At 34.3% G+C, this 27280-nt stretch overlaps 6 protein-coding genes across 11 annotated transcripts in view; 3 read left to right on the forward strand and 3 right to left on the reverse strand.

Annotated features, from left to right (window-relative positions):
- Positions 1-314: 314 nt before the first annotated feature.
- Positions 315-4854, forward strand: LOC114872435 (transmembrane protein 18). The gene is made up of 5 exons (XM_029179621.2): positions 315-2685; positions 3332-3449; positions 3513-3567; positions 3643-3736; positions 3824-4854. Exons 1-5 carry the CDS (start codon positions 2629-2631, stop codon positions 3959-3961), a joined length of 462 nt encoding a protein of 153 aa, XP_029035454.2. The 5' UTR covers positions 315-2628; the 3' UTR covers positions 3962-4854.
- Positions 4855-4913: 59 nt separating this feature from the next.
- Positions 4914-7767, reverse strand: LOC114872439 (nucleolar GTP-binding protein 2). Of its 2 annotated transcripts, XM_029179629.2 has the most exons (3): positions 7423-7767; positions 7302-7342; positions 4914-7170 (listed from the first exon to the last, which is right to left on the reverse strand). In XM_029179629.2, exon 3 carries the CDS (start codon positions 7163-7165, stop codon positions 5003-5005), a length of 2163 nt encoding a protein of 720 aa, XP_029035462.1. In that variant the 5' UTR covers positions 7166-7170; positions 7302-7342; positions 7423-7767; the 3' UTR covers positions 4914-5002. The 2 variants fall into 2 exon arrangements, with proteins under 2 accessions (XP_029035462.1, XP_029035460.1); XM_029179627.2 differs by having other exon boundaries at positions 7302-7767.
- Positions 7768-8926: 1159 nt separating this feature from the next.
- Positions 8927-13126, forward strand: LOC114872438 (E3 ubiquitin-protein ligase ZNF598). 2 transcript variants are annotated; one of them, XM_029179626.2, is made up of 3 exons: positions 8927-9034; positions 9405-9976; positions 10055-13126. In XM_029179626.2, exons 2-3 carry the CDS (start codon positions 9563-9565, stop codon positions 12440-12442), a joined length of 2802 nt encoding a protein of 933 aa, XP_029035459.1. In that variant the 5' UTR covers positions 8927-9034; positions 9405-9562; the 3' UTR covers positions 12443-13126. The 2 variants fall into 2 exon arrangements, with proteins under 2 accessions (XP_029035459.1, XP_046143929.1); XM_046287973.1 differs by lacking the exon at positions 8927-9034 and adding an exon at positions 9045-9335.
- Positions 13127-13438: 312 nt separating this feature from the next.
- Positions 13439-14864, reverse strand: LOC114872441 (ADP-ribosylation factor 2). The gene has a single exon (XM_029179631.2). The coding sequence runs from the start codon at positions 14393-14395 to the stop codon at positions 13853-13855; it is 543 nt and encodes a 180-aa protein (XP_029035464.1). The 5' UTR covers positions 14396-14864; the 3' UTR covers positions 13439-13852.
- Positions 14865-16070: 1206 nt separating this feature from the next.
- LOC114872440 (cytochrome P450 4C1-like) lies at positions 16071-19260 on the forward strand. Its single transcript, XM_029179630.2, has 12 exons — positions 16071-16507; positions 16593-16702; positions 16779-16869; positions 17041-17226; positions 17303-17396; positions 17467-17569; positions 17640-17733; positions 17809-17915; positions 17995-18063; positions 18171-18339; positions 18403-18582; positions 18986-19260. Exons 1-12 carry the CDS (start codon positions 16354-16356, stop codon positions 19153-19155), a joined length of 1527 nt encoding a protein of 508 aa, XP_029035463.1. The 5' UTR covers positions 16071-16353; the 3' UTR covers positions 19156-19260.
- A 727-nt stretch (positions 19261-19987) lies between these two features.
- The window catches only part of LOC114872437 (nephrin-like), a 203046-nt gene continuing 195753 nt past the window's right edge, over positions 19988-27280 (reverse strand). For 2 of the 4 annotated variants that reach the window (XM_029179622.2, XM_029179623.2), the window contains exons 17-18: positions 26544-26748; positions 19988-26436 (exon numbers count right to left, since the gene is read on the reverse strand). In XM_029179622.2, coding sequence (XP_029035455.1) covers positions 26009-26436; positions 26544-26748 — 633 coding nt within the window. In that variant the 3' untranslated portion in view covers positions 19988-26008. Of the gene's footprint in view, positions 26437-26543; positions 26749-27280 lie in introns of those variants that run through there. The other 2 variants (XM_029179624.2, XM_029179625.2) reach the window with 2 other exon arrangements.

The following is a 27280-nucleotide window of genomic DNA, read 5'->3' on the forward strand; positions in this document are numbered from 1 at the left end:
AGCTGAAGATTGCCACGAGGACGTTGGCTTCTTTGACTACCACGAAGAAGAGATCTTTGACTACCTAAGAGATATCAAGAAAAGCTTGGGAAATGTTAATGAAGAAATGTTAGTTAGGTTCATCACGAATTCAACGTTGTTGTCTTCATCGAGTTTCTTAAAGAAGAGCTTAGAAAATGTTGATGAAGAAATAAGTGCAATTTGAATTGAAGAAGATATGAGAAGGTGAAGATGGAGACATTTGGTGAATGATGTTACATCAATTCTGGGGTACGTTTATGAAAAAGAACGAATAATTTATTGTATAGATATTTGCTAAATGATGATACATCTTTTATTAGTAATTCGATTCAATCTCAAGGGAAACAAAAAATTGTTGCGTAGATTTTTAAAACTGACGTTAGTAGGATTAGATATTGAGAATGGACGGTGACTTATGAAACTTTATGTTTACTCACTCTGGCCAGGGACAATTATTAATGAACGCAAATATTTTTCAAATCTATAGCAAATCTGGAATTGAGAAATCGTTTGTTTTGATGGATAAAAGCAAACGAAGACGAGAGGAATCTTTACTTGTTGAATAAAATTAAAAGAAAGCGATGAAATATTATGGAAATTGTTCTTCTTGATAATCACTATCGCTGGCAATTTGTTTCGCAGGATTTCATACTCATTATCCAATTAATTAAACGTGGGTGTTGATAATTTTTTTAAAAGAATTCCTTATTTTTGTAATGTTACGACCTCATTTTGTGTTCCTCTTCAGAGTCGTGAACTTTAATAAGGATAATAATTTGAAATATGTTGGATAACAAGTGATATATACAAAATTACAAACCTTACTAATTAACGTTGATTTATCAGGCACAGAATTGATTGGCGTTAACGTTACCGAAAAACGAATGAATCTTTGCCATTGTCAGTTTTTTCCACCGACATAGTCACAGCTGATAGGAGGAACGTTATCGCGACGGCTGGATGAACTTCACTTCCTCGATCTTTTTTTTTTTCTCCTTGATTGTCACTAAATCAAGAAATATGTTTGCAATGAGATAGCAGCACGATTAAAGTCCAGGCAAAGTAACTTCGCTTAAGAAGATGTTGTGGACGCGTGACCAAAGAAAACAAAAGTTAACAAAAGAAGACAATTCGAGCAAACACTTTGATGGTACAATCGAAAGTGACACGCAAATTCTGCCGCTTGATCGTTGTTTCTTCCGGTTAAAATTCGTATCGAATCGTTTTTACTTGACCCTTGAATAAGGAAGACGGGTCAAACATGACCTATACCCATACAAAAACCATAGTATGAAAAATGTCACACGAAAAAAGAAGAAATAAATCAATGCAGAATTTGTAAGCATAGAAACTTTGAATGTTAATGCGCCTCTCTGTTATTAGCCGAAGAATAATATTATATTTTTCCTGAATCATTATGAATACATTAGGTGAAACGAAAGATAATTTGCATGTGTTTTTGGTGGAAAATAACGATTGATACAACGCGTCAATTTTCATTCGCAACTTCAGCATTTTATGAATTAATCTCTGACTCGCAACTCTGATTAACGTTAATTCATTTTCGAACACAATATTACGTGAATAAGACCATTTATAAGCGGTGTATTCAGTCGATAATATATATACTGAATTTGCAAATGAATACGAGTTATCATCTACTTTTTTTTTACCATTCATCGTCTACTTCCGCTTGAAACTCGAGTGAACCATAAGCGTATTCATCTCATTTGCTTAGCGTTTTGTTATGAATAAATCATGAAGATTTGTTTCTTTTCCATTCATCTTCAATTTTACTAAGAAATTCGTAAACACTTTTTAATCTGTACTTTGTAAGGGAAAAAAGCGAAATTGAAATATTATGCGTGTATTGTATTTACAGATTCCCGGTTGTGTAAATTCTAATTGAAATTATACTTCAAATTCAATTGTAATTCAAATACGGTTCGGTTTTGTCATATTAGAACTGTAGGTGCGTCACGAGTCAGACTCGTTAAAATATGGCAAGGGGTTAAAGATACCATAGATCCGTCCGCAGAGTCGGCGACGCACGGACCGTAGGCTCTATACATATGTGATACAAACAGGAGGTTTCTTTTTACTCTTTAGCTTCGTAGATAACTTTGAAAGTATCGCCATAAGCAGTAATAGCTAACACCATCTATCAGTAAATCGATGAAGACATACTTAGAGTTCTAAGATCGGTAACATTGACACCTGAATACCGATAGAATATCGACGAGCAAAATTGATCTTACTTCTAACTATGGAAGTTATGGAACATATTTGTAGATAGCGTTGCAAGCTTGTGCAGCAACTTGTGTATCCTAACTGTGTGATCCCATAAGCCTTTCGTTGTGTGGGTTTGCGCACTGCTTGATAGAAAGAGTAAGAGGAAAAAGGAAAAATCATTCTGTGATATTTGTTTCTCCCGTGTGACGCCGTATTCGCGGCATTTATCTGCATTTGACGTTGTTCGTTCCTTTCGTCGACAGAGAAGTCGATTAAAAAGAGCTAACAGAAGGGCGTTGTGGCCCAAACCGTTTTTCTTTTCGAAAAGGTATAGTATTTTTCCACGAACTGGCCGAGAATTTCGTCAACGACACAATGCCGGAGGACCAAGTGAAGTCTCCGATCGACGGTATTTTACCGTTCTTACAAAGCGTGAGTGCCGCATCTCCATTCGTTTTTGCATCATTCCGATTACTCGCTGTCACAATTCAATTTTTCCTTCGGACCATCGAAAGGATGTTCCTTTTTGCCGTATCATTCTGTACTACTCTCGTTTTCGATACAGCCGGCGATAAGTGTCAGTGCGAAAGCATTGAATCGCATGACAGCTTTATTGGCTCGCAATTTGATTATTTGTATTTATCAGACAATATATTTACTCCGATGCTAACAGTATCGAGCACCCCCATGTAAATTATCGAGTAAGAATTAACAAATATTTTAACCGAGAATCTATTTTTGGAGCATGTATCACCTCCCATTAATTCGTGTTTTTCTAAACGCTCGAAACTACTTTGGAAAGTAAATTACAAAACTGAATATTTTCATTTTCAGTTTTTATTGCTGAATTGTAAATCATGTTTTTTAGATGAATAGTATTCGTTATCTAATGTATAAATCATGTAAATTTTATGAGAATGTAAGTGTTCAGTAATTGTTGCGTACTATGTTTTAATAACTAGTTTTGTCTAATGCTTGTATTAGTGTCAGTGCATAGTATTCTTATTCCATTATATAATATCATTAGAAGGAGGATACAAGATACTGTTGTTTGATTCAAGATTATGTTTCATTACAGATTGAATGGAAGGATCCATGGCTGGCATTGTTATTGACTTTTCATATTGCTGTTACAACCACCGCATTGATGACAAGGAACCATGCCAATTTTCAGATTATACTATTTCTAGCTCTATGTAAATATATTTGAAATACATGTGAGTTATGAACTGTATAATATTATTATTTCAATGTTGCAGTACTCTTGGTATACTTTTCTGAAAGCATCAATGAAGTAGCTGCATCTAATTGGAGGTAAATAATTTGATATAAAAAGATATATAAGTTGTAATGTTACAATGTGATAACTTGTTTTTAAAATTTTAATAGGTTGTTTTCAAGACAGCAGTATTTTGATTCTAATGGTCTCTTTATATCTGTAGTATTTTCTGTACCTATTTTGATGAACTGTATGATAATGGTAGTAAGTACATATAAGTCTTAGCAGGATTCAAGAGAAACCCATGTTGGTTATAATTGTTCTTTTTCTATGTTTATACTATATTTACAGGCTAGTTGGCTGTATCAATCTAGTCAATTAATGACTAGTTTGAAAAGGGCCCAATTAAGGCAACAAGCAAGAAACCGGCAATTAGAAGATGAATCCACAAATGCAAATGGTACTGTTGTAAGAGAAAAGCAGGATTAAGCTTTCTAGTCAGATGACAAGAAGTGGCAAATTGAACCATACGCGTGTACATTACTATCTTACAAGCAGTAGCTTGTTTTTTTCTACCACTAATGCGGTGGTGTATAATGGAATTATAAAATTCGGCAATTATTCAACATAGCATTTCTGAAAAAGCTACTGCCGACATAGCGATTGCTGTAATTCATATTGAAGTTGACTAGTTAAACTGTCGGTAGATTATGTTTCCAATTTTGTGCCGTGTATATTATATAATTAGAACGTAAATTTGAAATTCTTTAAATCGTGTCTTATTTATTAAGAATTAATAATATACTGGAATAGAAAACGAGACACGTTATTCGAAAATCACGAAAATTGATGCGAGGATATTATCTTATATTAAGGTACATTCCGACAGTTTTCTTTTAAGTTGAAATATTCATTACGAATTCAAAGTGTTCTTAAAATATCACTATTGTACTTATTATTGTAACATCTACCGCTTATTACAAAAGTTGAAAAACTACGGCATAATTAGGTATTAATCGCTCTTAGAGTTATACGTAAGTATATATGCATGTATGAATGATAGTATGAATGAACATATGGTATTGGGTCATTAAGTATGAAACTTGACCTACTGGAAATAAACTTTTTCATTTCGTTGGCAAGTAAAAATAATTTATTATTAGTCAAATTAAAAGATATTCGGGGAAATTCAAAATCTAAAAATTTACATTTCGACATTTGTAAAATTTCATACTTAATGATCCAATACGTATTTTGGAAAATATTATCTCATGAAAGAAATATATATATACATTGTAATCCACCTTCAAATTGTGTGTCGTGTAAATCAATAGTTTCTTGCCGTCGTAACCTTTAATAATTAATAAATATTCTTCTTTAAACTGTATGTTGTTTCTTTCCCTATTACATTTTTTAAATAATTATCTTTTTCATAAACACATTTAATATAAATATGTAATTTTTAATACCAAGTAGATTAACAAGTTCATTATAATACATTAATAATTTCTTATCCTATTCATGTACAAATTATGTTCGTTTAATTTTTGGAACCTTTCTATTTCTATTTCTATTTTTCACATTAGTAACTTCATAAAAATTACTACCAACTTTCTTTCTTTTACTGGCTCTTTCTAAAGCTCGTTTTTGTTTACTTGTTAAGGTCCTTCCTACTTTTCCTATTGAATGTTCCACTTTACCAGATACAGCAGAAATTTTAAATGTACCACTACTAGATACAGTATTTTTATCTAACATTTCACTATCGCTAGAATCATATTCTTCTTCTCTTATATCATATGCACTTTGCAGCAAAGTATCTTTCTCTAATGGTAGATGAATTTCATCATCAGAATATTCATTATTTGCCTCATTATCATTTTCATCATTTTCAATATTTTTATTACATTCGCCATTTTCTTTATTTTCTACTAACAATGTTTCTTCAATGGATACATTTTGATCATCTTGAATTTCATTCATATCGTTGTCATCTATGTCTGATGAAATAGAACTAATTTCAATACCGTTTTCACTTTCATTGTTATTTACAGATTTATTGTCTTCAACGGGTAATACATTTCGAATATCGTCACCGGAATATGATAAACCAACTCTTATTTTTCGAAAATCTTGTATTACAGACAATTCAAGTTTGGCTGGTTCTTTGTTTGGTACAGTTTCAGTTTCATCTGTGCCAACATCATTTTCTTGTTCAGTATTATTATTTTCAACAGAAGATTCATTAGTTTCTACTCTTGTTAATGGTTCTTCAAAACCAGGAGGAGGAATATAAAATGGTAATTTACCGCGTTGCCAATCATTTAAAACCATTCGTGAAGCAATGGTAATATCTGGTTCTGCTTTTTTTAACAATTTCCCAGTTCTACGTGCTAACTTTTCCAAAAAATCGATGTGATCGTTCCATTCGTCAATCTTATAAGTTTTACGTATATAATCTGGTTTTACGCGGGATAATACTTCTTCAACGTAATCTTCAGGATTTTTAACAAGTTCTACCCTAACTACACCCTTCAAAACTTTTTCTGTATCAGTTTCTGATGATGGATAAACTACACCTGGACAGTCTATTAAGTAAATACGACGCATCAAAGTAATATACTGCCATACTTTCGTTTCACCCGCGATTGGTGCAACTTTACATACTTTTTTCGATCTTAAAGTATTTATAACTGAACTTTTCCCGGTATTAGGATATCCTATAAAGCCTACACTGATTTGTTTCTTATCCATATGTAATTTTGCAAATTGACGTAATAAATTAATTAAAGAACCTTTACCAAATGGATGTGTCATTGAGGCATGAAATGCTACTGTTGGATATTCTGAACTTAAAATTGCAACCCATCTTTGTGTAACCCATGTTGGAACAAGATCTACCTTATTTAAAATGAACATTAAATGTTTGTGAGGCTTCTCTGTTTTCAAATATTTCTCTATGGGTGGAGATCTAGTACCTATAGGATCCCTAGCATCCAACACTTGTAAAACAACATCAGAGGAATCTATAACTTTATATAATTCATTCCAAATTCTTTTACTTTGCCCTGCTGACATGATCCAGTCCCTCTGCATATCTTTTACACCTGTATCTGGTCTTACAAGATCAAGATCTTTAGAATCTTTTTCTATGTTGTATGTTTCTTCCTTTTGCTCTGCTAATTTTTGTAGTTCATCATATGAGGATATTGGTAAATTCGGTTTTTTCCTTAATTTTTTTGGACCAAACACACTTTCAAAACTTTCTGTATCTAATAAATGCACTCTTGCATTTGCAGCTTTCTGTTGAAGCAGAGTTGTTGGCATCTGAGTAGGTTTCATAATAACATTATATGGATCCTTCATAGCTTTCCCTAATTCATCTTGAAATTTTTGTAAAGCATTTTGAGAAATTACTCTCGAATTACCGAACCATCTTTGTGAAGGTTCTACGCGAGACATAGTACCAGATGGTTGCCAGCCTTGGAATGGTGCTGGACTAATTATTTTACCTGTGCGGTCGCGTTTCGGTTTTTGATTACGATACATTTGCAACCTTTTGATTGTTGCTTTAGTTCGAACTTTAGCTACACCTTTTAATCCTTCTGTGGGACGTTCAGGGTTCATACTATGCCCTGAACGATTGAATCCCTCCTTTCGAGGAGGTTTCGATGTAACTCGTGATTTTGCCATTTTGTCTAAAAGAGCACAGTTAATTTTATATTAATATTTATAATTAAAAATATCACTAACATTTATCTTAGTGTTGTAAGTTTCACTATCTGTAGTAAAGTTAGTTCAATTAAATTGTATTTAAAATTACACGTACCTTTGTTTTTGTATGCACAATTAAATGTTACAAAAGGTTTCTTAAAATCGTTTCGATATTATAATTTATGCATATATTTTAACCATATTTCCTTAAATATTGAATCAATTGTTAAACGTACACACGTGCATAACCTTAAGCAAAAGTATCCATTTGTATACATTCGGGGCCCCAATGCACCGGTGGCGCTCTCTGTATACGGACCTGATTGATTGATAAATTTCCCTCTTTTGAGGGTGGCATTATTTCGGAACGAACGCTCCTCCGCGCGCAAGCGCGCCTTTTTAAAATCTCATCTCATATATATTCGCCATACTTTTGCTTCTGTTTCTCATCATCGATGTTACAATTATTTCATTCGCTTACAGGTACTTTTACATCATACTGTCTTGCCCGCTCTATTACGTCCCCCTTTTAGTCGCCTCTTACGACAGGCAGGGGATACCGAGGCTGTATTCTAAGCCCCCCAGCCACAGGGGGTAGATACAGACCTGATATCATCTTGGGGTGTCAGGGACCCCATTGACTCTTTTTACATACTGACCTAATAACATCTTGGGGTGTCAGGGACCCCGGCGACTCTCTATGCAACGATAAAATATCATCTTGGGGTATCAGAGACCCCGCCGACTCTCTCTGCGCATCGGCAAAATATCCTCTTGGGGTGTCAGGGACCCCGGCGACTCTCTATGCAACGATAAAATATCATCTTGGGGTATCAGAGACCCCGCCGACTCTCTCTGCGCATCGGCAAAATATCCTCTTGGGGTGTCAGGGATCCCGACGACTCTCTGCGCAACGATAAAATATTATCATGGGGTGTCAGAGACCCCGTCGACTCTTTACGCACCGACAAAATATCCTCTTGGGGTATTAGGGACCCCGTTGATTCTTTCTGCGCACCGGCCTAATATTATCTTGGGGTGTTAGCGACCCCGAAGCACAGGTGATACTCTGCATACCGATATTATGGCATCGGGGGTTTCAGGGACCCCGTAGCTCTACGAAACCGGCAGAAACTACTCAACAACTTACCGACTAGGTTTTTGGAGAACACTAGCGCTACCTATCGGGAAATAGTGGAAACTACTTGTCAGTTACCGACTATTAGACGGTAAGTCGGTAAGTTGTTGAGTAGTTTCCACCGTTTTCGTAGAGATGGCGCTACGGTCGGAATTTTAAAAATACTTTTAATTTATGGCGGTCTGTTTAAAATACAAGTTTGTCAAACGATTATTTTAATAACTTTTCAGACTTGTGCTGACTTTGACTGATTTCTAAAAATTAGAATCGAAGAGAATTAAAATTGTGTCTTTTCAATTGTGAATGCGAGGCATGATAGAAGAGGGATTGCTAAAATAGACACGACTGTCATATTAACTGTGCTTTGTACATATATTATGCTAATCTCTACTATTCTTATTAGAATCTTTTCTAATGTCACCTACCTTTATTGAAACTTCTATCTAGCTTCACTTAGGGGTGTCTGGAATCCCCAAAATCGTGACCCCACGAGAACAAAGGCATGTCCAGTCTTTTTGTATCTGTAGTCACTAACAATAAGATTTAGATAATGTCGGTAATTCAGATTATGTGACACGATCTCACATAAAGTGGTGAATCTATCATATATGCATTTCGTCTGTGCTAGAATTATAAATCGTGATAACCTTTTTCTTTCAGGGACATCCTGTGAGATTTTACCATCTGCTTGCTGGAATATTTTCCAGAGGGTATTGTCAATTTTCCTCTCTAATTTTCGAAAAACTAGTTTCACTCTTTCATGAAGAAACACTTTCAATGTAGACTGTATTTAAAATATAAACAGTTCCTTGTTCGAAAAATATTCCTTCTATGGAATAGAATCTAGCGATTGTGAAGTATCAGAATACGTTCATCTTTATTTTACTAACTAAACAAGAAAAATTGTAACAAGATAATTTGATATGTTCATGTGATACTTTATAAGTATTTAAATAAAAAGTTTCCTTAGTAATTGATCTACGTTTGCTATGGAATTTGTATAGTTCAATTGTAACAGTTTAAGATTATATTCGTATAGGATAAATATATCACGAAATTGAAACAACAATTTTGTTACAGGATTGCGTACGACGTTGTATAAAATAGCATAATTTATTTTATCGAAATTGGAGATTGGAATTCATTGGAGATAAACAAAATTGGAATTCATTACATTCTGTGACCAGAGTGTGTATTAATAGAACTTAGTATTCTCAAGAAAAATTTTCATACAAAGAATGTCTGGTAGCAATGAAAGTACTAATAACAACACCTGTGTTGTGTGTTACAAAAATGTTGATATTTATAGTATTGGTATGTGTGAACATCCTGTGTGTTACGAATGTAGTACTAGAATGAGGGTACTTTGCTGTCAGAATGAGTGCCCCATATGCCGTCAAGATTTACCAAAAGTTGTATTTACAAAGGAGATCAAACCCTTTCGTCATTTACATAAAGGCAACTTGTTTGACACAAGATATAATATCTATTTCGATACACCTGACATTCAAAGTAAATTTTATGATTTATTGGCTAATAATTGCAATATTTGTAAAGAAAAAGCAGTGTTTAATAATTTTAACAGTTTAAAAGATCATATGAGACATCACCATGAACTGCATTATTGTGATCTTTGTGTGGAAAATTTAAAGGTATGTTAATATTATTTAGACAATCTCTATAACTGTTTGTCATGTGATTTTCAAAAAATATATTTCTTTTTATAATAGATATTTTCCCATGAAAGGCGTTGTTATACCAGGTCTGATCTTGCCCAACATAGAAGGAAAGGAGATGTGGATGACAAAAGTCATAAAGGTCATCCACTGTGTGAATTTTGTGATCAACGTTATATGGACAACGACGAGTTGTTTCGACACTTAAGACGAGATCATTTATACTGTCATTTTTGTGACGCGGATGGTTTACATCAATATTATAGCTCTTACGATTACCTCAGAGATCATTTCAGGCAAGAACATTTTCTATGCGAAGAGGGAATGTGCGCGGAGGAAAAATTTACGAGTGTTTTTAGAACTGACATCGATCTTAAAGCGCATAAGGCAAGTGTTCATAGTAAGCAGCTGAGCAAGGCTGCTGCTAAGCAAGCTAGAACATTGGAGCTAGAATTCACGCTAGCTCCACGTGGTGAAAATCGGATGAACAGAAGAGGAATGTTAGGCGCATCAACTTCCAGAAGTTCAAGAGATTACGGTGGAAGAGATTATGGCGGAAGAGATTATGGCGGAAGAGATTATGGTGGAAGAGATTATGGTGGAAGAGATTATAATCTCAGGGAATATCAACAAACTGTAACACCAAATACTTCGAATGTATTTGTGTCAAACAACGAACCTACTTTTGTGCAACAACCATCTGTGGATGTACAAAGTACCGAGGAGTTTCCAACATTGGGTAACGCTACACCTGTTGTACCTACCTTAAGTCAGAGTAAAGGTAGAGGTAACGTAACTATTCGTAGTACCATAAGACCTCAACCACTCGCTGTTACAGACGAAAATTTCCCTGCATTGGGACCGGAATCAGGAAGTACAAGTATATCTAAAACCGTCAACTTCAGTGTATCGAGCGGTAATTCTTCAGGATCGGGTACGCAAACCCAGAAGGGTACAACTTCCAATGTGTCTATTCAAGTAAATCATGAACCGAACGGGACTGTTACTACAAAGGTTTCGGGTCCTAATATCAGAATTCGTCCTGCTCAACTATCAATGGAATCTGATTTTCCTGCGTTGGGTTCAGCAGAACCGTCGACCAGTAGTAATACTAACTTGGCTCATTGGAAAGAAGTTCTACAATGGACCTGTTCTTCTAAATCAGCCTCAACATCTGTACCGAAACCTAAAAAGGTTGCGTCACCGCCATTAGTACCCTCTCCGCCACCAATTCAATCTGGGGCAGATTTTCCTACATTATCAAAATCGTCTAAATCAAAGAAGCAATCGACAATTACTGTAGTACCTTCATGGAGTCAGCCGCAGAGTTCTAATAACAGTAACAATGTAAAAACGACTACCGACATAACGAAAGGAAAAACGAAAAAGAAAAAGGTTAAACAAAATTGTAACAATAATACTGTTAACGGAAACGATACTACCAATTCAAGAACAAATGTAAGTACCGTTTTAGTCAAGAAAGAATGCGAGACGTTGAAAAACGCGTGTGCGAACAGTAAAAATGCCATTGATGCTGTACAGTCAAGTTCGCAATTAATGCAAAATACAAATAACATGAGCAACAATGTAAATACATCAAAAAATATGAATGTACAATCTTCGAAGGAGATAGAACAAACTAATAAAAAGGATAAGAAGAAACATAAAAACGTGGATAATGAAACAGTTGTAAATACAGATACTGATAATAATACTTCCAATGGAGTACAGAGAAAACGTACAGAATTAAAGATAGATAGTTTAAACTCAACAAACAGAAATGTTCGTCATTTAGAAGAATTTCCAGCTTTAAGTGGAAGTAGTTCTAAGCCACCTGGGTTTACAAACCCACCGCCTGGCTTTGGTACGACAACTCCTCCGCCTCCTGGTTTTTGCATAAAGTACAACAGCATGGATAAATTGAACAGCAGTAATGGATTGACTTTTACAAACAGTTCTGGAGAGAGTTATTCAATCTTGCCGGATAATAGCAAGCACAACAGTGCGTATAATTACGTACCCCCGCCGGATTTTCATAAACGGAATAAATGTCTGGTAGCTAATGTTAACGAGGTTTTAATGCAACACGATCAAATCGAGGAATTCCGATACATAAGCGGTTTGTTTCGGCAAGGTACGTGTAACGCTCAAGATTATTACACGCGTTGCCGTGAGGCAATGGGTCTCAGTGCTTTCGAGGACGTATTTCCAGAACTGTTAGTTCTGTTACCTGATATCGAAAAGCAGCAAGAACTGTTTAAAGTTCATAAAAAGGAGAATGGCAACAAGATAAGAGGTTTAGAAATTTGTGCGACATGCGGTCAAGTATTGAAAAATTCCGATTTTCGAACGCATATGGCTAGTCATACATTAGAAAATCATTTTCCAGCCTTGGGTAAAAGTAATGTTCCGCCCCAAAAGAATTCTTGGGTACGTAAATGAGTATAGATCTCTTTCTTTAATTAATAACTACGAATTCTGCCCAGACTCTGTAAGCTACCAATAAAGGAAATATGCTGAACAAATATTTTTGTGGTTGGCATCAATGTAAAATAATCAGTTAATTTAAACATTACTGACAGAAGACACGGTACATATTCCAGTGGTCAGTTACTAGTATTAAAATTTAGTTTGAACAAATTACCATGTTTTACTTGGTGTTTGTTCAATGACTTGTGTGATTGCTGCCTAAAATAAAAAAAAAAATTTGTTATCAAATGGTTGTACTAATAATTTTGTGAAATGCACATAGCAAACAAAGTCAATAATTCAATGTATAATAACAAATTTTTGTGTAAATTAATTTAAACAAATTTAACACTTGACACATATAAATAAGATATTCATATTAAAGTGTTTTAAATCAATGCTCTATTCTGTCATATGTTAAAACTATTGTGTATATATATACATATATATATATTATATTACTCATAAGTAGAAAACATTTCTATAATTTATTAATTGTCTTTTATGGAGTAGAAGAGGAATAGAATTTTATGGTGCATACAAAAATAACACTGCATATTAACAAATTATTTGATACATTATACACTATACAGTGCATATATTGATAATGTACTGTTTTGTACTATAATAAAATTATTACTTTGAGTTATCCAATAAGATTACAAAATGTAATTGTCTTTACATCTCCTCATTATACACTTTCAAAATTTTATTAGAAAAGAAGAAAGTGTTATGATAGAAGTTTACAGTTTAATCCATGTATCTTTATTTCTAAATTGTTTTAATTTATAAGCATATGGTATATTACAAGTATCATATTAAAAAAAAAAATTATAAACCAGGGAAAAGGTAAGTTTTTCAAACTTTCATTTTTATAATTTATTGTTGCATAGATGCAGAGTAAACTCTATAGAAGTATAAAATTTGTTTATACTTTCTTGCAAAATAAGGAGAAAATATATATTAAAATTAATGTAGAAATATTCCATGTTTTATTTTAAATTGAAGATACACCTTTAAGTAAACTTATAACTTTTTCAATTGGAATTATATGTCACATACAAATAATATATAACTGGTAAATATACACACTCATCTAATTAATAGACTTACTTTATTTTTATCTTTTCCTTTTTTCTGTTTTATCTTTTTTGAAAAATGTCACTTTAAAAATGAAACCTGTGTAAGCATCATGACAACTGAGTCGGTCATGTTATATTCTGTTATTTCAAGCAATTTTTATCTTAGAAATTACAATCACAGTGGTATTAAACATGTACACATAGTGCGTAATCTGACAAAACGGAAACTGCAACCTGTCTTCTACATCCATGCTCAATGATTAAACTGTTCATGAAGATAATGAATAACGACAATGCTTTATCACTTTTTAGCCAGTTCATTACTCAACCAATCAAGTCCTTCGTATAATCCGTGTCCTTGAGTAGCACAGGTGCTTTGAATATACCAATGACGGCCACGTAATGAATTAAGTCCTAATTTATCTGTAAGTTCAGCTGCTGACATAGCATTTGGTAAGTCCTGTTTATTAGCAAATACTAAGAGAACTGCATCTCTCAGTTCATCTTCTTTCAACATGTTTGCTAATTCACGTTCCGCCTCTGCGATACGTTCACGATCATTACTGTCAACAACATAAATGAGGCCTTGCGTGTTTTGGAAGTAATGTCTCCAGAGTGGTCTGATTTTATCCTGACCACCGACATCCCACACCGTGAAGCATATATTTCTGTATTCAACAGTTTCAACATTGAATCCTATGGTAGGTATTGTTGTGACAATTTCGCCAAGCTTCAATTTGTACAATATTGTAGTTTTTCCAGCAGCATCCAAACCTACCATTAATATTCTCATTTGCTTTTTACCAAAGAGCCGGGTAAGTAAGCTACTGATTGTTAGGCCCATTTTGTTTGGGAAGACACTGACGTGGTTTCAATTGTTCGAACTAAATACCCTTTTAATTGGAAAATTTTCAAACTATAAACGTATCACTGTATCTCTTTTGGCGATACGTATCGCACAAGAAATTAAGATTCTCAGAATCTTAAAAGTATGACGACGTTTACAACAATGCCGTTAACACACCTTACAGACAATAATAGCAAACGTCACCTCAAGGAAAACGTATTATTCCGGAAATAGTTGGCAAAATTGATCACGCACACCAACTCTTATTTAAAAGTACCGAATGAAAATGAATCGCATATGATCTCGATATTCGAAGTAATCATATCCCCTTGCAATACTAAACTTTTACCATAGTAAACGAATATATTACTGAAATTTCGTTAAAGCTCCTCACTGAAACTTACGACACGAATTATGATGAAACGAGAGTGACATGTTCTACGGGCATAACCTATTTGCTATATAATGGAGCGCCTAATTTAAGTGTGCTATCCTGTCATTGCTTATAATATAGTCAATTAATATTCATCGCTTATTTTATATAACATTCGCAATTTGTAATTGTTTTAATTATTTAAGTATGTACAAACAAGTTCTTAATAAAATAATTCATTTAAATTTGAAAGTTCTTCATTGTTCACTATTGAACCTTTCCCTTATATTGTTGATATATCGCATTTTATTTTACAGCAAGTTTAGAAATTTCAAAGAAAAAAGTGACATTCCATTACCAACCTTAAGATATTAATAGTTACGTCATTTCCGAAAAGAAAATACGAATATGTATTCACGTTATAATCAAAGAAGGTTACATAGATGGATACGTTCGGGTCGACGCTCAAAGAGCTACTGCTTCCCACCACCGGAGCGCTACTTATTTATAGGAGGGTTAGGCGCCAATTTCAAACGGGTACACGAACACGTTTAATTCATTTTCTGCGTTAGTAAATGAAACAGTTGATTAAAATTAAAAATAATTAGCTATAAATAATGAAAAGCGAGGATAAAATATAACAATATTTAATAATACTAGAATTTTAGATAAGAATGTTTAATAAATAAAGCGACATAATTGTTTTAAATGCGACAATTTTGATATATCTACTGGAACATTTCAATTAGAATACTGATAACTGATTTCATAATTCTATTTTTATCTAATTTGTATAATTTATATTATGATAGTAAAAGAAGGCAAGAGTGATTAAAATGAGAAGAGATAATCACAAGTAAAGTATCGTTAATATAAATTATTATTATTAAAAAAAAAATAATAATAATCATTATGGGAAACAAAGTTCACGCGAACATCAGATCAATGATAATAAACAGTTATTAAAATTTCCAAAGATAAAACATTATTACCAATATATTATTGTTATCAATTAACAATTTGATATTAATATTGTTATCAATTTGAAATGTATTACGAACTCTGAAAATTTTGAAATTTCACCATTTGTAACATTAATTAAACAAAAATAATACAAATTGTAATATTATTAATCTTCGGAAGTAAAAGATTACGACGTAAAATTTCTGAAATTCCTTTTATCGTTGTGGTGTTTACCAGCGAAAGTGTTTTATTTCTGTAATTCCTATCAATTACACGTCACGATGGAATAAAAACTTCTATCAGACTCATTGTTGTATTTTGCGCGATATGGTTCTGTATAACTTGAATTTGAAGCGGAGCTGCTGGTTCAGTAGTACTATACAAGATAGGCAGCTATAAACACCCGACATTTGTTTAATGATTTAAAAATCGTAACAGAGACGCGTAAATGTTGTGTTTAAGGGTCAATTAAAAAAGGAGAGATCTACAGAAAGTGTTTGTTAATAATGCGATTAAACATCATCGATAAAATTGACAAGGTTTTCTTGATGGAAAGTAAATAAATGCAAAAAGTGTATCTTGAAGAAATAAAATTATTGAAAGTAGATAATTTTTGAAAATGATCGTTGTGATATTACTTCTTGTGTTACTCGGAGTTATTGTACACTTTTTTATCCTACATTATGGGAAACTGGGAAGGATGATGAATTCGATACCGGGCCCTCAAGCAATTCCAATTTTTGGCAATCTGCTCACTCTTCAGGTTTCGCCACGTAAGACAAGCAAGAAATTAATAACTTCAGTAACAATTTTCCATTTTTCGCGATTTTCAAATAATATTCATAATTTCATTTATAGACGATCTTTGGAAAATTATGCGCAAATTGAGTAATCAATATTATCCAATCTATAGACTATGGAGTTTTACGATACCATTCCTTAATATTCGTCACCCGAATGATATTGAGGTAATTAGTAACAATTAGAAGGATTTTAAAATTGCGAATATTAAGTATAATCAAAATTATTTTCCCTCGTATATAGACAATTCTTGGAAATCCAAAATCCATTCAAAAAAGTGCTGTCTACGATCTTTTAAAACCTTGGTTCGGCACTGGTCTTCTCACCAGTTCAGGTATCATATCTTTGGTGTTTCCTATTTATAGAGTTATCTTATTTTTCCGCTTAACTTTAATGAAAACTTCCACCAATGTGATTACAGAATTAAACAACAAGAATGAAGATACGCATTAACAATGAGGCAATAAACAATACGATTTTTAAAATCAGAATATGTTTTTTTCAGGCCGCAAATGGCATTTGCGAAGAAAAATATTGACTCCTGCATTTCATTTCAATGTACTACGACAATTTGTTGACGTTTTCATCGAAGAATCAGAGCGTATGATTAAGATGCTAAAGAGCGAACAGGGTCCTGTGGTCAAGGATTTAATGCCTATCATTAGCGAACATACTCTAAACGTGATATGTGGTAAATTAACGAGAAATTTTAACACATACATTCAGTGATATTCAGTTGAAAATGATAAAACATATATCTTTTACAGAAACTTCGATGGGAACTTCGTTAAAAGATAAAGGGGTATTTCAGTACAAGTACCGGAAAGCTGTGTATGATATGGGACAAGTTCAGGTGTACAGGTAAATAATTTTGAAAATTCTAAAATTACACTAATGTGAAAAATATTTATAATCTGAATTCCTCTCATAGACTTGTAAGACCCTGGTTACATTATGAATTTCTCCTTGCATGTGTTCCCAAGGGATGGGAACAATGTAGACTACTAAAAATATTGCATGGATTCACGAAGCAGGTAAAGATATAAATAAATACTGAATAAATCTAAATTATTAACGACATTTGTAAAATATAATATAATTTAGATTATTCGAGAACGAAAAGAATATCACAATCAGACCGATGGTAGATATTTATCTGGATTTGATGATGACTCAAGCGGACAAAAAGACATGGGAAGTATGTAATATATGATTCTCTTTCGCTTCAGTGAAATTTCATGAAAAATATTAAAAAAATTAAATGTTTCTACAGTTCATAAAAGAAGACTCGCTATGCTTGATCTTTTGATAGCAGCGCATCGAAACAATCAAATAGACGATGAAGGTATCCGGGAAGAAGTAGATACGTTTATGTTTAGGGTACGTTCTATCATTATTCTTTTCTTATTGTTAGACAAAATTATATTTGACATATCAGGGAGGTTGTTTTTTGTTACAGGGACACGATACCACAGCGATGAGTATTTGCTTCACTATATTGCTTCTTGCTGAACATAAAGAGATACAGGTGATTAATTTTAAAAGAATTAACAAAGAAAATTTGTCAAACATTTCATTAAAAAAAAAATTTCTTCGATCTAGAATCGAAATTAAAAAAGAAATCATTGTTCCCAGGAACGTGCTAGGATCGAAGTGAATCGAGTTATGGAAGAAAACGAAGGGAAAATGACAATGTCCGCTTTTCAGAATCTTTCATATTTGGAAAGGTGTATCAAAGAGTCTCTACGACTTTATCCAAGTGTACCTTTCATATCCCGCGCACCGGAAATGGACATGAAACTAAGTAACTATAACTAAGCATAAAAAATATATAATGTATTTTTGATGCCGATAATGTATTTTACAGGTAATTATGTCGTACCTGCCGATACCGTAGTCCATCTACATATTGCCGATGTTCATAGGGATCCAAAATATTGGCCAAATCCAGATGTGTTTGATCCAGATAGATTTCTGTCAGAAAATATGCATGGACGACATCCTTACTCTTATGTACCTTTTAGCGCTGGTCCACGAAATTGTATAGGTAAGGTTTTATTTACGGACACGCTAGTAATATTATTAATATTAATTAATAGCACTGAGAAATCAGAGCGTGCAGGCTGAGTCGCGGGAGCGTCGGCTACGAACCTACCTCGACCGCGGTCGCAAACAAACTACTAGGCGCGTCGCGTCGGTTCGTAGCCGGCACTCCTGCGACCGCGCATGCGCACTAGGCGCGCTTTGATTGCGCGGTGTTTTCAATTAATAACTCGAAAACTAAGCTTTAACAAGCATTTTGGTAAAGGGAAAAGTTGTTCAGAATCACCCCAGCTACCACCCCCTCAAAGGGTGCCCACCCCTGGTATTCTAAACACCCTGTATTTTCAATAATTTCGAATCTATAGTATCCGTAACGAACGCGTTAATAATTAATGTATAATTCGTAGGACAACGATTTGCTATGTTGGAACTAAAAGCGACAATAGGACTTCTCTTACACAATTTTTATCTGGAGCCTGTAGACTATTTAAAGGATATTACCATCACCACGGACCTGGTTATACGCCCGGCTCATCCGATTCGGACGAAATTTATTCCTATTGAGACTACCTGTTAATATTCACCTAATTTTACTCCTATTATACAAATAGATCTATCTATTGTGTTTACGATGTGAAACGGTCAATACAGGTTAAAATAAATACATAGCTTTTCTTACAAATAATTATGGTTTTGTTCTTCCTTACATTTGACTAACAACATATTAGGGATATGCAAAAGAATATTCTTTATTACAATATTTTGCTATTTCAGCAAATGAAGGAACAATTTTTGCATATCTCTAATAACAACGAAAGTTTCATAAAATGAAAATATTGTTACGGGAAAGTAACAAGTGGTGGAATATATAGTTGACGGTCACTTTTTAATAGTTGAAATAGGAAAACAATGTACAGATACAGAATTTACATTCCTAGCCGACGTAAGTTGCTAGATAAAATGTTGTTAATCGTGTAGTAAAAATGAATTAAAATAAAAACGATACAGTTAACGAGGTGGCTTATCCCTTCATTTTCATTTCATTATCTATTCGCTTATCCGTTAGTCGTTTACCTAATTACGATGATTGAATTAGTTAATTATAATTATGTCTTCTGTATAGACACACAGGTGTGAATACGTAATGGAGATTCTTAAAAGCTAGACAATGTGTTTTTTTTTTCTTCTTCTCTTTACTTTGGTTTTAAAGTAAGGACTAGTATGTTGAGCTTCGCTCTGTCTTTATGTGTAAAATAGAAACGAATAAAGAAAAGATAATTCCGTTTTCTCTTTTTGTTAGAAACCAACGCGTCGGAAGCATCAAGGGCGATTATCGTGTTTAATTACAATTAGAATGTGAAGGGTTGTTCTTTCGCTAAGTTACACGAGAAATACGATCACATACGCTATGAGCACAGTTGTTTTTTTTTTTTTTTTTTAGTAGAAGTTTAATTACGCGTATGAATATTCCATATAGTCGCACGATGTATGTTTCCACGAAACTATTAGCGCGATATTAGAAATTCTATCGTGTGAAGAGTGGAAAATTTTTCAGATTGAACAATTTTTGAAATGCAATTAAAAGACAAGGAGAGAATTGGTCCAAACATTCTATGAATGATTGATTATTTAATAAATGATAAATTGTGTTCTCCTTGCATGTAAGATGGTATAGTTGGTGGAAGCGATATAGCGTGTCATTCGTGTGACCACTGTACAGTTAATATGTTAATTTTTCCAATTATAGCAAAGTATCAGGACAAATATATAATAGGATGTACTATAGTTGCGTTTAAAGACACTCCGTGTGACCATAATGTTGCATGTGTTTCTATAAAATTTAAGGTGCGATGAAGGCACGAGGCGTGTGTTATTGAGATTTGTGCAAAAACGTGCAGTGAAATGAGCACAAAGGATGGGATATATACGATAATCATCGCCATTTAAAACGCTTCACTGGCTGGAGTTCGTGTTTCTAAAATTGTAATTCACATCCATAATCGTCATCAACGATTTACACAGACGACAAGCGAAGCTCACAGAGTAAATGTATACCATTTAGAATTGGAAATGTAATTTAGAATTAGAATGTAAAAATACTATGTATATATACAAGTAATTAATGTAATACCAATCGCTTGGTATCCTTAGTTTATATTACACGGTTTTCTCTGTCTTTATCATCGGAGAGTTTCTCTACCGTTTTCATCAGTATATTATTTTCTTTTTTTTTCATTTTCCAGTTGTTCATTATCGGTTGTACTTACGAACAGCGACGATTGCTCCAAACAATTACATTTCGTTTTATATAAATTCTGATCGAAATAAAGTACCCGCGTAACAATAACATCGTCTCGCTACGTTTCATATATTTTATACACCAAGAATGTCGATTTTTATTTTTATTTTTGTTGGCACACAAACGGAAGCAACATATATCCGATGATACGCTTAACAATTAACGATATATCATTTATTTTTGCATCGCTCAATTGGAGCAAGATATCCCTTCATTAAATTAACATTTCGTTATTATTTCTGTTCCAATCTCGCGTTGTTTTTGTTTTTAAATAATATAAAGTTTAAATTAAATGCGAATATCAATGATTTTGCCATTCGTTTGATAGTTTCCGAGTATTTAAAAAATATATATGTGTATGTAGTTCTTTAAAATCGACTACTTTCGAGAGCTTCTCAGCGCTTTTACAAATGATGAAACGCAACGATTGTATCGGAGATCAAAGTATTCTCGTGTTTCTTTTGTTTTTTAACTCTATCGAACAAGAAATCGAAATTCAATAGAAAAATCGAGTCGTTCGAACACCATTTATGAACGGCTCGGTGTTTACCAGTCTTCGCCTCTTGTGGAAATGGTAATTTTGGAACGGATAAGTTCGTTACGATAAAATTCGTTACGTCACTTTCGGCGATTTATACAATATAAATACGCAAGTTTCCTGGGCAATTTTATGTCGTTCCCCTTTCAAAAAAAAGGCCGACGTCGCTCGGTGAGAATCATTTTCTCTTCGTGTTTAAAAGAATAGAAAAAAAAACGATTACCAAGAAAAACCATCAAAATTGATACGAACATTTTTAGTACCTAGTTTACGAAAGCTCTCGATCGTATTTTCTTAATTTGATATATAATTCGTTATGCATTTGAATTCTCTTTTTTTTCATCTTCCCCCTCTTTCATCATCATCATCATCATCTTGTCTATCTAAGTTTCGTATATGTACAGTATATACATGTAAAACGGTTAATTTATATCCTCGTACCTTAATGATTGTATAATTAGGATTGACTATGTCTTAGAATAATCAACGGAATTATTAATTATTGTGTAAAATATCAAATATCGTACTGTTAGATGGTATGTCCATCTCCAAGGTACCATTTTGGACGAAATATCGGTCCGTCTAACATGCCTAGCACTTTGATGAGCAAATACTTTGGAGATTACATAATCTAATTTAATATCAGGTAATATTAAGTATTAGATGATTTTTCGTTAATTACAAATATAAAACATGTATATGTAAATAGAATTCTTAATTATGCGCAAACATGTTCTCTAATTGAGCATACGTGAATTTTTTTTTTTTTATCATCAGTCTAAGCCGAACTGTGCGGCTCCATACACAACAGCAGCGGTTAACAATACACGTTATTTTTTTTTTTTTAATTATTTAAGCTTTCGTAGAATCTACCGTAACAAATCAGTGTCCACCTCCTTCTTCGTCTTCTACACTTCCACCTTCTCCTCCTCCTCCTTCTCCTCCCTTAATGAAATAACAATAGCGCATGCTACGAAAAACTTGAATATCCGTAAAACTTTCAAACAGTTTCTCAAGCATAAAACACACATGACAACGGTGCGGAAAGTATACAATATCAATTTCGTGTGCATACGCTTCTGAGTTCTTTTTTTTTTTTATATCGTCACGTGTAACTTCATCTCTTTCCTCCTTCTGTTACGTGTCTTTTTTTTATTTTCTGATAACAGAGAAATGACAGAGGCTCTATCGTAAACGTCCTCCGCGAATCGCACCGAGGGAAAATGAAGAGGCGAAAATAGAGTATGAGACGATTAGCTCGAGACTCTTACCATACAAGTACGATTGCTCGAAAAATATTCATGTATATTTTGAGCAATCTTACTAATTTACGTGTTCCTTAAATTATAGTCGTACAATACGCGAGCCAAATTAGAAGTGGAACGACAGTTCGTTTTCCAGTAAAAGAAGAAATTTAGATTGGACGCGTATCGATTGTACGATCTTCATGGAAATCGAATGAAATTTACACGTTTGTCGACCGATACTATGAGTTTTTCGCTGCTGATGACGCGTTTTAGGGATGGGATCAAGTATTTATGAATTTAAGTCAATTTTGTAATGAAAAATTTTAATTTATGCAATTAGAATTCTATATGCAGGAAAATTCTATAATGTGTACAGTATTAAGCAGGAAATTTTCCCTAAGTAAATTTACTATGCTCAGTACTGTACTTAAAGAATTCGAACCTGTTTGTAATAATATCTACTTGGATCCCATCCCTAATAATCATGTGTTGTCTCTCCCTTACGATAGGCCAAACGATTATGCGATCATTTTCTATCTCTTTTTCATTTTCTCTGCTTTCTTTTCAAAAATATATGTCGACTACTTAGGCTTTCGATAAACGGAAAGACGTTGTCTCGTCCGATAACTGGAATAATGTTTCTCAGATTACAATACGTGGCCTAGCATAATAACCCTATACAAATACTTTATTATAGCTTAGGTAAAGTGAGACCCTCATATGATCCATTTTTTAATTACTTCTTTTTTCTTCTTTTTTTCCCATTTTTGTTTTTGTTTCTGAAGTGTGTGTGTTTACGTGTACGTGTACGTGTATGAAACGCTGAGACATATCGCACTATATACAAGGATAATCAATTCAATCGAAATAAATTGCAAAAATATATATGTATAAACATTTAGTTGAACTACGTTTTTCTGTCTTATCGTTTTGCATAAAGATCGTTCTTATGCAAATGCAACTTCTAACTTGGCTGTGCCAGGGAAATATAGATTACTCTTAACTAAACTCATACTCGCATAATTAAACTTATGTACTATTGTCTTTTTTCAAGATATCACTACTCCAAGACGTTCACTTTTACTTCCTTCATTTCTATCCTTTTCGTTTATAATTATTTTAACAAACTTCACTGATTATGTTGATTACATTTCCCTTTCAAATTTTTCCGTTTAATATCATCATTTCGTTGCGATATTATGTATATTATATATTTAATTTTTTATATTTTCAGTAGGAAATATAAGTGGCTCGAAGCAACTGTCATTTTTAGCGAGATCTCGGTAATAAGTCAACGGCTTTCACGTGTTAACGATTCTTGTAAAAAAAGGTATCGCGATCGCGGTACGAAAATACAAAATTAGGCAGTGAAGTGAAAGCAGTAAAAAATCTTTCATATATCGTTATATTAAAAAAGAAGATCGCTTACTAACTATTCTTCTTTTTTTTTCACAAACATCATCGTTTGCAAACATTTGGCATCCTTTACAATTTTTGTTTCTTGTAAAATTAGTTGCATAAAGTACCGCGTTGCGTGATAAATCATTTGTTAAATCAACGCGCGTTCGACTGTCACGTGAAAACTGTTCAACTTGTAGATATTTTCCCAACCTTTGTCATGGTTTCATTAATATTTTCTGCCGTACGATCGAGTTCCATAAACGAAACTTGATAATCACTTAATTGGCAAACGAAAACATTCATTTTGTTATAACAGTTTGAATGGCGATGGCCATTTCATGCAAAGAGCGCAACAACGATGTAACGGCGTTTGAACGCGTCTCTTTACACGATAATTGTAACCAATTAAACTATTCGTAGTATTGACTTTAGAATTCGGCAGTGAAAACTTTGTTTTCTACGTAAACGTTTGAAATGCACATTTGCAAAATAAAAAGACCCGGTAAAAGGAAGTTTATGTATTTTCGCGATCTCAAAAGTTTCCCGCCATGAGAAGCGCGAAAATTTTGATCGCAATTTCAGTCGTTCCTGGATATTCTTAACAACTGAATTTCGCTAAAATTTTATTAAGCTCAAGAGGATAAAAGCTGAAATCACTTGTACGTCTCGTGCATTCGAAATTTTCTTATCTAAACGTTGCCTAATATTTTTAATACCTATAATCCAGCTCTTCGTACGCTAGCTTCTGTTCATTGCGAGTAACGCTCTGTTCGATTCAACAAAGTCAGCCGCGTGTAATGAGCAAGAGGGTAAGGGAAGAAGGAAATCAGTTGAATTTCACTACCGTTTACAAACTTCCGTCAACTGTTTCCCTGTGTAAAACGATTGTCTCGCTTCCTTCAAGAATTTCAAACAATAGCCCGCCAAATATCGGGGTAGACCGATGTTTCCTCAACCAATTTTCAAACGAAACCATGGACGGTCGTACGTATTCGTGAAAGAACGAAGGAAACACGCGAATATGCGATTTTCACGGTGACACTGAAAGAGCAGCGTTACTTCGATGATACTACGGATATACTAAATCTTTGATTTACTTTCAAAAGAGTTGCTGCCATCGAAAGATATCTCACAGACATCTTCTTTTTCTTTGAAACCATCAGTACCTTTGTCCTGTCAATACTTAATGATAATTCATACAATTAATAATCCTACTAATAGGGCGTAAAATTAGCCGAGATTAAAACTTTAGTACCGCCAGCAGGACATTGTTCGAATTATCATTGAAGCAGGATCAAAAACCTATTGTACATTGTAAACGAACGTATTCGTAAGTTCATACTTTACCTCTGTACGTATCAGTTCACGTGTCACTGTATGAAATCGGCACAACGAATACCTACAAAATAAAATGAATCACTGGTGTCACGAAGATATCTTCCGACTTTTCATTCCAGCTAGTTGTTCACCGTTTCTTTAACTCGACCACGTGATATGCGAAATGATTTACCATATGTCCTTGAAAACTAACGAAACGAGCAATAAGGAATGCATTCTAAATCGCAACGACGTACCGCGTGCATCTTAAAATTATCACTTTAGAAAACCGTGAATGTATGCGCAGCGTACACGGTTTCTCACTCTACTTACATGCTTCATTACTTTCTTTTCGGGTTCAAGGAGGATACACGAGAAGGTCGTTGGAGCACCCACACGAAACTCACGCAGCGTTGTTGCTGCAGCAGCAACGAATTCATTTTTTTTTTTTCTTTCAGTCCTTGCTGATTATGTGTCTCGAGTGTGACGCCTGATGATTCAAAAGTTCAAGGTCACCCTCGAGGTGAGATTAGAGCCTGGTGGTTCTTTCTGTAACGGTAACAGTCTCGTCCCTCGGTACGGCGCGATATTTACCACGCACCGAACTGGGGCCGAATATCGGTGATCCTCAGACAAGATGGCCGTCGATATCGGAATAAGCTGGCGTGGGGGTGAAGGTTGACAATGGATGACCATGGGTATGCGCGTTGCTGGGTACAGAACGTGCGAAGGTGGTTGGCGGCGGTGGTACCGACGGAGGTATCGGCGACTTCGAACCGGCGGTCATCACTGTCACATCCGGCGGCGGTACTGGACGTGGCAGGGTTCTGCTACGCGTCAGTGTTCCCGTTCCGCTGTTCACGTGACTCGACATGATGTGTCCCGTGGGACTCATGGATGGATAGTAGCTGCCTGAACCTGGTTCGCTGACCACCGGTATCGGGCTGTGATTCGTCTCGTACCCCATGTAGCGCCCGTTGTCGATTTCCACGCTGTAGAAGTTCACGTCGTTCGGCGGGGCTGGACTGGGGTTTCCGATGTAACTTGATTTCGAAACTGCAATTTCATCGAAGGAAAGTCAGTCATATTATCGATATGACATTTTTCTGAATCTCGTTTTCCCATGAAATAATGGCATGTTTTAAAAATGTATGATTAAATACCGTTACAAAAAGATGTACCGGAAAGCGTTCCACTGGCGGTAGTTCGTTGGGGCGGTGAATCCATGCTCATAGGTGGTTGAATGTGGTTGCCACGACGACCAAGGGTTCCTTGATGATGTACCTGCATTTCCATGTTCCCCTTCCCAAAATCTTGCATAGTTTGATCAATTAAATACGTGCTGGCTGCTGTCTTCCTACCCTCGTCCTATTTGGATTACATAGAGAGAGAAATGGTATTGTTAAATCAACATATATTTAAAGCAGATAAACCTGCAACGTGCCTATCAAAATCGTTAATGTAACATTCTATCGGATCGTGTACATATAATACAGCGAGTTTCGTATTTCCAGCATTCGTAGCGTATCAGTATGAAAGTACATATGTTACCAGTTTCACATGCATCATCGAAGCGACAGTCCGTACATCGACATTTAATATCATCATTCTGATACATTACGAGAGATCTCGTTATATTTAGAGGAAGATTGTTACTTTTTATATGATAATAATATTTGAAAGAACTCTAAGAGTATCAAACATAGCTATGCATATACAGAGTTCTCGATAATAAAAATAAAATTAATAAGTGTATAAAAAGGAAAATCAGAAAATAGAATACTCTACAAGCGTCTAACAAAGATTGATAAATCAGATTTTCAAGATTGTACAAATGGTCCTGATCTTCCTCTACGTGCACAGTTCGGTAGATCTACCCCCAAAACCTATCTATACTGAA

This window comes from Osmia bicornis, chromosome 11 (assembly GCF_907164935.1).
Source record: "Osmia bicornis bicornis chromosome 11, iOsmBic2.1, whole genome shotgun sequence".
Taxonomy (NCBI): domain Eukaryota; kingdom Metazoa; phylum Arthropoda; class Insecta; order Hymenoptera; family Megachilidae; genus Osmia; species Osmia bicornis.